We start from the raw sequence: 12,793 nt of genomic DNA, 5'->3' as shown, positions 1-12,793 counted from the left end.
GGGGGGGGGGCTCTAATTGGGCTGTGATTGATTTATTTTGGTAAACACTACCAGTACATACAATTCTGCTAAACCCTAAGAAAATTGTATAAAGATTGCACCATCAAACTGTAACTTTATAGACAGCCAAACATAATTAGCTGAATAGGCTCATTAGCCATGCATTCACATGGTGTTTACATCTATCTCTCCAGCAAAAGCTGACTTACTTTTGTACGGTGAGACTCAGGTTGTAGCTGGCTGACTTGATCTTGTTCTGTGCTTCTAAATGAGTCATGCCATCTGTGCTTACTCCATCGATGGCCACCACCAAGTCTCCCTGATTTACATTGGATTGTGCTGCTTTGCTGCCAGGAGTTACCTGGAAAAAAATGGAAAAGAAGAAAGAGAAGATAAGGTGCAGTACATCCTAATGAAATGAATAGCATTCATCTTGAATGTGTGTATCTTCTAAATGTAACCTGCTCATTTGTGACAGTCAAGGGACTGGTCACTGTGAGATCCAGCATAATGATAATGCTATCCAGCAAATGGTGCAGCTCTACTAAAGTCAGAAACTCCACTAGGTTTATCTTGATGGAAACCTATACTGAAAGAAATATGGAGGCTGCCATTACTGACCTCCTTGGATAAATACTAGTTGCCTGGCTGTCTCTGACTTTAATACTTTGAGTCACTCACCTGAAACAAGTGTTCAGCAAGTGAAGGGAAGACAGATCAGCAGTTGCGGCCTCCATTTTACCAGCCCTTGTTCCCTTTAATCAGAGTTCTCTGTATTCAACCGCAGAATCCAGAGTGCACCTCACAGAGTCATACAACTATTTTCAATACTTGTATTCACACTGTGCGTGTGCTTGGGATCAGCTCTCTTGCATCACAAGCAAAGTTTCTCACATCACCAGCACTGAGCAGAAAGCTTGTTTTCCCTGTAAGCATGTCAATGTTTAATTTTCAGTCGGATTGGGGTGTACATTTAAAGGCCAAATGGGATGGGTAATGTGGATCAGCACATCTGCTTAATAAATAGGTAAGGATGCATATTAAAGTCCAATTGCACTTTCAGTTTAAGTTAGCTAAATACATTCCATAGTGATTTAATAAAAAAAGTGTGCAAAGGATTACAGTTTATTCTATTTAATAACAGCCACAGCCTGCATAGAAAAGCCTGTCCCCTTTCAGCATGCTGCAGAGTGGGATCATTGCTCTCTCTCTACAGAGGTCCAACGCACTCCATGCTCAGTCACAGTCTGAGCTCTCAAATCATTGGTGAGCATGAGCTTTGTTGATTGCAGAACTTTAAGCCTTTTTCAGCAGTGTGGATCACTGCTTGCACACAAAGAGCAAGGGTCCCACTCTGCACCATGCTTGCAGTGAATAGGCTTTTCTACTCATGCTGTGGCTTTTTGTTTTTAGAAACAAAACACTCTAAGACATTGAAAGCCTTTTGTTTTGATGTGCCTGAAATGTATTAAGCTGATTTAAACTGAAGCCTTAAAGTCCAAAGCAAGATTCATTTGAACTTTAGGTTTTCAGTAGGATGCACAAGATCTAAATATTTACAAATGCACCAATCATAATTTTGCCTCTGTACACAACATAGTATGTGCATGCGACAAGAAAAACCTGTGATTTTTAATGTTAGAACACCGGTGCACACTGAGCATTGCTCCAACCATTACATGGAATGTTCAAGCTTTTATTAAAGAGCCCAACTCTAGACTTCAAGCTTTGTCTATAGGAAAGAAAGCCTAGCATGTATGTCAGGCTTTAAATTCTGTCTGCCTCCCTTTAGAGGGATGGTCCTAAATTTCCCTCACTTTATTAGGGAATGTAATTCTATTAAGGCCTGCGTCCCATTTGGTGGGAATTCCCCTCACTTCCTGTTGTGTCTGACACCAAGGATAGATACAACATAAAAAGTTGACAGAGGTTCTCATCCTTCCACACGCTATTTAAAATGAAAACAAAACAAAGTCTTGGCTGAAGCTGGAATTTTATTTAGATGATTGTTGTTCCTGAGCAGAGGATATTCAACGGTATATAGACATATGAAATAAATATGATAATATATCAAAATGAGACATTCAAACTAAGCACAGACATACTGTACATGTGGAGACACTGGACCTCTATGTGACGTACTGACATTCCATCTAGTTTACACTGGACTCCCAATGGAAGCACAGAGGCCACTTTAGAAAGGTTGCTTTGACATGATATTTACAACAGCATTAGACGAGGCTGTGCATAACAGTTTTCAGTGTAACATTGTTAGAATAAACATTACTGTTTAGCAACAACTTCTGCAGTATACATTTTCGGTCACTAGATGGCAATGTTTAAATGGTTTTGTTATATATCTATGGTAGATACTCTTATGTAACCTAAAGGTTTCCAGATCTGTAGAGTGAAGAAAAGAATAGTGACCTACAAAGCTCATCTGTTTAGAGGTGGGTAATCTCACTTTCCCCCTATCAAAATGTTACTAATGCTATTAAAGGAGAACTATGGGGTTAAGGCTTTTCCCCATAGTTCTCCTTAGGGTAACGGGTGGACACAAACTAGCGTCCTCCCGTCACCCTAGGCACAGTACACCGCGAGCTGTAGCTCGCGGTATACTGAGATGCCGCAGTATAGCGCAAACTGCTGCTCGCGGTATACCAAGACACCGCAGCGGATCCCGACAATTATGTCTGGATCCGCCCAGCTGCGTGACTTACAGCTGGCTCTGCCTATCTAGAGGCAGAGCCAGCTGTACCCGCTCCCTCCCCCGTACGTTCCGCCAGTCAGCGCTGGCGGATCGGAGCGGGGAGGGGGAATCCAGTCCCTCCCCCTGTCACGGCAGAGAGCCGTGACAGGATCGAGAGGTGAGCGAACGGCGGTATGTGTTCGCTCACCTCCCGGTCTACTGAGCCGACCTGTGACAGTCTCATTGTCACAGGTGGACTTTATTAAGTCATACAAAAATGTTCTTATGTCTAGTTGGAAATAGATCACTCAAACCTTTTTTTCTGAAAGGGCGCCTTTGATGTGCATGTTCTATACATTTGCTACTTAACATCTCTTGATGAGCCACCTTAAATAGCAATTAGTGAGCAAACAAAAGGCGGCCAGCAGCACAGGGAGAGACACAGAAATAGGGAGAGCTGATGAGTGTCTCAAATGTAGCCAGTGCAGGAACGCGATTGATTGGATGCCTAGTGTTTCCAAGACAATGTGGTATTTAAATTTCTTGTTTCTCACAGATCACGCAAGAACATCACTGCATAATGCAAAGGGTGATTCCTTTCTATTTCATTAGCCGTTAGCTCTATACACATTATAAGCACTGACCTTGATTAATAAAATGAACAAAGTATCCTGATATCTTCAATAAAGTTTAAAATAAAAATTGCCACGAATATAGGCACTCACAGTTGTGCCATGTCCTTTCCACTTTGGAAAGGACAGCTACAGCAAGTTTAGGATATTTCTAAATTATTGGTCATGATTAGTAATTTTCCTGCCAGGTTTTCATCACTGAAGCATGCAGGCACACAACTTTTGGCACTCAAAGCAACACCTCCCTGCTAACATAACCTCAAATACACAGACCATTTCCTTGGTGTACTGGCCCTACTCTAAGCCCTATTCTAACCTGGCTGAGAATATTGTAAAAAGTTTGTAAATAGGCTTATATAAGATGTTTTATTTCTACTGATAAAGGACTAAAATGTGTTGCTGATATGCAAGGAAAAGCCACCACTTTGCCTCTAAGCACTGGGAACCTTTAAATAGGAAAAGGGTACATTTGGCCAAATAGTGCCTGTAGATGCATGCCTACTACACCTTATGTTTGAGCCCATCCTGAGTTTAATTTCCAGCATTATTTTTCACCATTTCTACACACAAACAGAACCTATTCTGTGATGGGAGGAAAATTGAGCATTGATGAACTGGTAATCTATCTGTGAATGAGCCTGATCCATTGCTCTGAAGAAAACATGAAAATTAAAAGATGAGGGATTCTAGTAGCATGATTTTATATTGTTTAAGTGACTTTATCTGGAGTGTGACATAATTATCAAAGGGTATGGTTACAGATATAGTCCTTTTTGGTCTGAAAAAGGGTTAAGGTGGCCAAAGCCCTCAGAATACAGTCAACACCCAACTATCGGATGTATTTTTTGTTCGTTTAGGTTCGGGATGTCCAAATACTGATACTAGTATCAGTATCGGGGCTGATACAGGGCATTTTCACAAGTACTTGTGAAAATCCCCCGATATTAAAGGCCGATACTGGCCCATTACATTTTTAAACAAGAGTGGCTGCTTGAGGTCCCGCGCTTGCTGGAAACCTCAGGCAGCCTGCTGGGGACCTCGCGGTAGCTGTTTTTCACAGCGCCGATCTGGCCCCACATCTACTCCTTCTCCTGCCTGGCGCCCGCAGAGGCTGGTACATCACCGAGCTGATCTATTATGTGGCCGTGCTAACAGCTGCCTTATATCTCCCGGAGGGGAGAGCAAAAGGAGGAAGACAAGCTTTGGCTGTCTATTGTGCAGTGATAAGGGGATAGCTGTGGACAGGACTTACTCTGATCCAGAGAAGCATCAGCGGACCAAGACGAGGTAAGACATGCCAGTTCTAGAGATCAGATTGGGGTATCCAACCTGTAGATCTACAACTGATGTGATACCACAAGTCCCAGCATAGACCCGGCAGTCTGTAAATGCTGGGACTTGGAGTTCTACAACTGCAGAGGAGACTCGTGTTCCCCGATTTGCTGTGCGATCCTCTGCACATTGGATAAGCGCATGGGGTTGCTGTATAGGAGCTGTATTATCCACAATGGGCAGTTTGGAATTAATCATAAGCATTAGCACCCCTTCCCGCCCACTGATGAGTTGGAAATCAAATAATGCTATTGTTGTGCCGAATGGGTTCAGCGCTGATTGGGCACCATGTACAATGTTTGTGGTATGTTTAATGTATGGAAAGTTGCCAGTGTTTTCCTGTATGCGTTCTGGATAGGGATGCCTGTACACTCCAGTGTTAATCTGATCCATGTGTTTACGATACTTGTCGAGTCCATACAGGCCAGTGTGACAGATCTCCAGTATGATCTCTCTGTACACTGCCATGTGTATTCCTCAGTCGCTGCATTCTGATCATGCTGGCAAATGGAAACCTTAACTATGCTATTAATACAGTCTTAATGACTCATCCAGCAAGTTTAAATGACAGTAATAATTACACTTACCATGCAGTTAATATGACATGTCAGGTTAGCCTTAACATGAGCCAATGTCACTGTCTTCTTATCATGCAGGTTATCACATTCTAATAGGGAAAATCCACCTTTTAGGGAAGAACCAATACAGATACTAGTACCTAAAATCATTAGTCTGTATTGTTTTTGAAAAAATTTCACATGTCACTTTAAACAAAAGTATCGGTAATTGGTATTGGCAAGTACGTGAGGGAAAGTACTTGTCAGGGGTGTGGAAATTTTTGAAAAAACTACTTGTCCAAGGGCTAAAGCGGGGGTCAAATCTACTTGTCCTTCATGACAATCTACTTGTCCCAATACAACAAAAAAAGTTTTAAAAGTTTAAAACTAGGGATGCACCAATACCAGTTTTGGAGTATCGAGTACCAATATTTTGCTTTCAGTACTCACCTGTTGGCATGGAGCAGGCTTCCCGGGCAATCAGGAAGCTAGGCAGCGGGTAATGAGATGCTACCCGGCTTCCTGACTGCCAGGGAAGCCGACTTCATGTTGTTTCGCCGGCTTGATTGTGAATGGCTGGGAGGCCTGCTCCATGCCAACTTAATGACCTGATTGGCCGGGAAGAAGGCTCGATGCTGATTGGCGGCCAATCGGCTAGGAGCTGGCTTCCCGGCCAATCACTTGACCACGCTGACCAATGAGTGCTTGCAATTTGCCAGTAAAATTAAAAATGCATAGGGCAGGAATGCGCTTGACAGTACGGGATAAGGACTGTTTGCAGAAAGTTTATAGCTGGGGGAGTAGAAGAGATCGGGCAAGATTTGATCGGGCAATTCTATTTTCCCGTATTACCTGGGAAAGTGAACTTACCCTTTAATGCACATTGTGTGTGTGAGAGAGTTCTGCTGCCCAGGTACCACAATATGGCACACAGTGAAATGGCAGCAGGACTCAACGCACACACACAATTTCCTATGCGTGTATTTATTTGTATGCAGATGGCAGGGGCAGCAGAGTTGGTTTTAATTTTTTTTTTTTTTACTTTGTCACTTATTTTTTTAAATTTTTATATATTTTATTATATTTTACTTTTTTATAACTTAAAAAAAAATGTTTGTTCCATTTTATTCCCATCACATGGTGTTAAAATCCTCTATGTGATAGTTTGGAGGTGACAGGTTCTCTTTATGGAACCTGCCCTCCAACACAGAACTGATGTTCTGTGCAGTTCCTGACAGCCGAGACAGGTGGCGCTGTGATCACAGCGCCACGGTCTCAGTGATAGCACAGAGCAGACGAAGAAAGGAAGTTCTTCGTCTGCTCTGCGGGCTCTATGGTGAGCTCCCGTGCCGTGGTGACAGGTCCACCAGAGGATCGGGGGACACCCGAAAACCGGGGGGGGCGGACAGGATCGCCGATTCTCGCTTCATACAAGTGATCTGATTAGATCACTTGTATGAAAACGAGCGGCGGCTCCCACTGTACATTCAGCTCTGCTTGTCCGGAGCAGGGCTGAATGTATTAAAAAACTACTCGCCCGGCGCCCGAAACTGCCTGTCCCGGGCGTCGGGCGATAGGAATTCCACACCCCTGCTTGTACACGAACATGGTCTTGAAAAAATGGTATCGGGACATCCCTAGTTTAGGCACATACATCATATTGATGCCTATGGAGCTGGTAGAATGGAACACAGTCAGACATCTTCCACACTGGCTAATCCTGGAAGATACCATAGTTATTGCACAATGTTCTATAACCTTTCACACTCTCAATTTTCCCATGCTCAGTTAGCTGAGATTGTCTGCTAATGCCTACAGAATGGGATTGTTTTTTGATCTTACCTGTCCAATAATCACATCAAGTCTGTAGGCAGCTTTTGCAAATTGGGTTTCACAACTCATAGACCTTTGTTTCTCTAATATTCCTTCCTGGTTCTCAGAAATTCTTCAGTTTAGCCTAGAGACCTGGTAATACCTAATTGTCTTAGTCTTTGGATGTAACCCAGTTGGAAAGTTGTGTAATATTGGCATTACTGGAGGGTTGGTATTACACTCTAGGGATCTGGAGTCTTTAAAGATTGGAAACAGTTTGTTTCTCTCACATTACTGATATGCCAGACTATTGTTACAATCCTATGATTTATTGCTCATAAATATATATGCTGCTTTTTGTTCATCAGTTTTATTGTTTAATAAGTTTATTTTGATGTTCTATTATTAGTGTGAACAGGCATGGTTTGTAAAGCATCTATTTGTAAAAAAGCATTTCATTCCATGGATGTATGATACAATTGTGATAGTTTGTACTGACATACCATTTCTAGAACAAATTGATGTTGTGATAGCAATGACTTTATTAAAGCTAAGATTATAGTATTTTGTGAAACTACCTTAGTAACCAGCTTGCAACAGGGAAAGTATTAGAATTTGCTCTGGGGGGGGTTGGATAGGTAGAAGAAGTCCGGGATGGGGGACAGTGCAATTGGTGTAGGGCATGTACAGTATGTCCTTGCTCCCTTAATGTTGTTAACGTTCCAAGAGGTCATGATGAACGTTTAGTATGGATTATGTTGACATTTTTTTTTATCTCTTAATGTGCATCTGGACATTCCTCCCCTCATTTTCCCATCTAGTATTCCTTAATTACTCAGCTGGTTGACCAGATATATCCTCTTCCTGTTGTTGAAAGCTCCCAATGATTGCCACATAGCAGCCAAGGAGTCACTTATTCATCCATTGAATCGCCATGATCTCTATTTATCTAAACTCTTTCCATTTACAGCAGATAAACTTTCTCAGACTTCTATACACGGTTTTATAATGTTTTCACAAGATTAAAATTGCCAAACCAAGAGCTGTCATCACAGCATTTTCTTGCCATTAAAACATCTTCCTGTTGTTCATTGTTTTATTTTGTAGCTTTTAGTAAATGTGTTCACTGTAGAATAAAAACACCTCAGAGGAATTTACATCACAATGTGACTTCAAAAGAAGACTTTGAGGCTGTTGATGCTAGACTGCTTTTTAATAGGAACTTGCATAATACAGTTATTGCTTGTATAGTCACTATTCTCAGTAAAATATCTGCTACCATTATGCAGATATAGTAGTAAAACTCAGCTTTTAATCTAAAAAAGTAGCTCTTAAAAAGTAGAATGTGCATATTACCATTAGCTTACCATTCCTTAGATGTGGTGGCTGAATTTCTTCTCTTTTTTGTGATTTATTTTCAACTGGTGATCCTGCCACTTCCTGTCTTAGGGTGACAACACTCACTATGCTGTATCTGTGGAGGAACAGCATTGTCACCCTATGACAGGAAGTATGTTAGGATTACAGAACACCTTCCCCTCTCCTCATCTCCACTTTGTCTGATGACCACTTTGTCTGATGAAGGGACACTATGAGGTTCTGAAACACTGCTAATTCTTTTGATATGCTGAATGGACATCAATAAAGACAAGTCCTGAAGCAAAGAGTGTGCAGACAAATTAACTTCCCTATGGATTACTGTGGCGCCATCTACCAGTTGTTCCAGCACCCAAATTAAGGAGTATTCTAGTATGGTGTGTGATAGAGACATACACTATATTGCCAAAAGTATTGGCACACCCCTCCAAGTCATTGGATTCAGGTGTTCCAATCACCTCCTTGGCCACAGGTGTATAAAATCAAGCACCTAGGCATGCAGACGATTCTACAAACATTTGTGAAAGAATGGGTCGCTCTCAGGAGCTCCGTGAATTCAAGCGTGGTACCGTTATAGTTTGCCACCTGTGCAAAAAGTCCATCCGTGAAATTTCCTTGCTACTAAATATGCCACGGTCAACTGTTAGTGGTATTATAACACAGTGGAAGCAACTGGGAACAACAGCAACTCAGCCACGAAGTGGTAGGCCAAGTAAAATGACAGAGCGGGGTTAGTGCAGCAAGCGACGGTATGTGAGCGCTCACTTCATGAAAAATAGAGCAGACATGTGACAGTTTCAATGTCACACGTCGGCTCTAACTATGGGGATGAGTGTATTCCAGTCACTCCATAGTTCTCCTTTAAAGTAACGCTGGCCATACACTAATATATATATATTTTTTAATTCCGCCTTCAGATTCCTCCATCCATGCCAAGTTATTGTATTCAGAAGCCACAACTCCCGTGGCTGCTAAATACCCGGACAGTTTGGATTCCACTGGATGTAACCACTGTTCCGCCAAAAATTTTCAGACCAAGTCCTTCAATAAAAGTCAATTGAAACATTGACTGTTGTTGAGCGGAGGGGTGCCATGAGGGCTACACACTGGTCACATTTGCTGAGTCTGCAGGACTTGGACAACATACCACCAGAGTATGGCCAGCTTAAGTCTAGTTGGCTGTCTTTGGATTAGGCTGTCTTTGAGTTAGGCAAAAGACAGAAGTCCTTATCTGCATATTTGCTCAAAGTATTAAAGCAAGAGGGAGAACATGTGACGATTCCCCTCGGAGCCAGGCTGCCTCGGTTCCACCAGGTGCTGTGAACGGTGGAACGCGGAAGCCGCTCGACTTCCTGATTGTGAGGCGAGCGCCTTGCGTTCCACGGTGGAACGTGGAAGCCGTTCGTTCCGGTCGGCGGCTCCTCCCTCGTCCTTGGGCTATTTAAAGCCCCAGCTGAGGCAGCATGGCGTTCCACAATTGCAGTCAAAACGCCTGCTGCCTCCTGAACCAAGCCTGTCTGGACCCCCATACTGCAAGTGATGCACCTCCTATCCCCTCTGTAAAGCTTTCTTGCACAGGGCGCCTAAAGGCCTAAGGCCGGCCCTGCCTGGATCGAAGATCTGCATCAAAGCTGCCCTGCACCTGCTCCAACCACAAGTATAGCTCCAGTTGGAGCAAATATAGACTGTCAGCTTTCCTGAATACCTGTGCCAAGGCTGTGTGTATGCACGTGCATAATAGTAGTGGGAATACCTGTTGCTAAACTGTTCATCAGTGGAATACTATTGATACAACCATTTACTAGCTCACCCTTAACTTGCTATTATTAAGTGACGCGTGCTATGAAGTAAATAGCACTACTCCTAATTTCTGTTGCTACCGGCTGTGATGCAAGAGTCTCAAACTCCCCGTTAAGACTGGGAGTGACGCCTGAGACTCAAGCCTGAGAAGCCGTTTTCACACCGCCAGTATATCCCATCCGCAGTTGTGATCCGCTCTGTGCACATACAGTAGGCGTGACAGAACATGAGAGTCAGGCAACAAGAATTTTCAGAAGTAGTGGTTTTAAGACAGGTTTCTTTTTATATAATGGGTGTATTAAAGTATATGTAGCTTATAAATTCAGGTGTTTTATAACTCTCATAACTTTTATTTTGTTCAGTAAACCTTTTTTTGTTTGAGCATGTCAGTATAATGCTGAAGAGACATTTCTGAAGAGGCATAATTTGGGGTTTATGCTTTGTCAATCTCAAGGAAAGTATGAGATATCTGAGACAAAGTATGAAAATCCCGATAACACATCAAGGTTATAGGTCAAATATCTATTTTAGGAGAGTGACCTGTGGCTAGTCTGCATCTCTGTAGCAGTAACAATTATAGTTTGTAGCCGCTGTTTGGACCATTGGACCATGACAAACCAGATATGTTTCTGATATAAGAATTCTATATACATTTCTGATATAATTTATATTTCTAGTATTTAAGTATAGAACTATTTTGGTGTAACTGTTTTAATGTAGTCCAAGGTAATTTTAGGCTAAAACATCACCCATTAACTTAATGCTCATGATTTATAAAGGTTAGTACTCATTATCAGAACCTGCTGCTATTGGCAGGTGCAGCGTGGGGCTCTTCAGTTGCATGTGTGTTCATTTTATCTGTCACGTGCAGACAAATTGCTTTTCTAGTGCCCACGATATAGAACATATCTACTACTCCCTTATCAGCCTCTAAATAAATCAGGCATGGCTCTCTATCATTTCTGACTTCAAGCCAGAAAAAATCCAACTAACTACTAGATTCCCTAGTGGGTGATCATGTAACACATTCTTCAAAGGTCACACATGATAATGAAGACTTGAGGGTCTTCCAAAGGGCATCGGTATGTTATCCTATTATCGGCCGTGTTTTTTTACCACATATTCAGCTACAGCCTTGGCATGACAAAGACTTTCAACCTAATAGAAATCTACCAAAGATGGTAAACCGTAAACAAATTTCTGTAATTGGCTACCGTTGCTACCAAATCCTTCCTTCAAAAGACAACTGTACCATTGTCATTTTAATTATTCCTCTCTGAGTGCAGCTTCCCTATAAGAATACTTACATTCCCGTCAGTTCCAGCAATGTTCACTGTGTGACCCTGCCTGGTGTTGTACAATCTTTGCAATCAAAATTACACTGCTGGGCCTCTCAGTTGTACTCAGATGTACTCAGTATTCAGATGTACTCCATAGCCCCATTCATTCTTATGGGTTAGCCATACTTTGCAAGATTGCTGGAGGCTGCCATGAGTATGGCTCACCAATAGGAAGGAATTGGGCTGTAGTACACATGTGCCATAAGAGGAGGACCCAGAGGCAACATTTTCGTTGCAAAGGCTGTGTGGCTGGGGGCACGGCTAAACAGTGAAGATTGCTGGAATAGTGAGTAATATACTTAAAATGCTAGCTCTCAAAGTGGAATATTTTTTGGAAGGGCTAGGATTTGTTAGTTTGTATTTATGTCTGAGGCGTTGTTGTGGTTATTTCTCTTCACGTCCTGTTTCTGTAACATAACAACATTGTCACCAGGCTGGAAGTGAGGTGAAATTACTTTTATTTTTTATGACAATGATTTTTATGAATATTTTCAGCATATGATTAAGGGCAGTTCACACCATACAGTGCGTTCATTGCACAGTCGCATGGCATGAACGCACTGGATCGCTTAATCATACCCTATCCACGTTCTGGGTGAGGAGGGGGCATGGTGGTGCCATTTATTTCAAAGGAACCACAGACACGCCTCCCCCCCCGCAGTGCGATCGCCTGCACTGGAACGGGTGGTACCCTGCCTTCCAGTGCAGTGCGATTGCAAGAAATAGTGCATGCATGACCTTATAGATCCTAAATTCTATCAAAATATCTGATTCCAAAACATTACATACCCTGTTTCCCCGAAAATAAGACCTACCCCGAAAATAAGACCTAGTACTATTTTTGGGAATTGCTAAAATATAAGACGTATCCCGAAAATAAGACCTAGTTGTGACCATTCCCAGGGCCAGTGGTGGCATAAGGGGGAACTTGAAGAGCTGCGGGAGAGGCAGGAGAGAATCAGCAGTGCCAACAAAGCCGGCGCAAGAGTAAGCAAGGCGGCACTGAAGGGAGCAGAGCCGCATAAGCCGATGCCTCCTCTATAGCGCCGGCTCTTGTCACAGACGGAGTGATACCAAATGCACTCCGCCTGTGAGGAATCCATAGTGAAAGTGCGCTTCGCTCATTCTGGCCAGCGATTGGTTAGTAAATTGCTCTTGGAAATGTACGGCACCCCTGATTGCCCTGATCACCATATTTTTGTACATGAATACGTGTGGATTGTTGTACATTAAAAAAAAAATAAGACCTATCCC

The 12,793-nt window shown here is 42.5% G+C and overlaps 1 protein-coding gene across 2 annotated transcripts in view; it reads right to left on the bottom strand.

The window, feature by feature from the left end:
• The window catches only part of LDB3 (LIM domain binding 3), a 146,221-nt gene that overhangs the window by 100,552 nt on the left and 32,876 nt on the right, over nucleotides 1-12,793 (bottom strand). For both annotated transcript variants that reach the window (XM_018569943.1, XM_018569944.1), the window contains exon 3: nucleotides 210-361. In XM_018569943.1, the coding sequence (XP_018425445.1) occupies nucleotides 210-361 (152 nt within the window). The remainder of the gene's footprint in view (nucleotides 1-209; nucleotides 362-12,793) is intronic.

Source organism: Nanorana parkeri, unplaced genomic scaffold (genome assembly GCF_000935625.1).
Source record: "Nanorana parkeri isolate BGI_ZX_2015 unplaced genomic scaffold, ASM93562v1 scaffold1429, whole genome shotgun sequence".
NCBI classification, from domain to species: domain Eukaryota; kingdom Metazoa; phylum Chordata; class Amphibia; order Anura; family Dicroglossidae; genus Nanorana; species Nanorana parkeri.
This window is presented reverse-complemented; position numbering and strand designations above follow the sequence as displayed.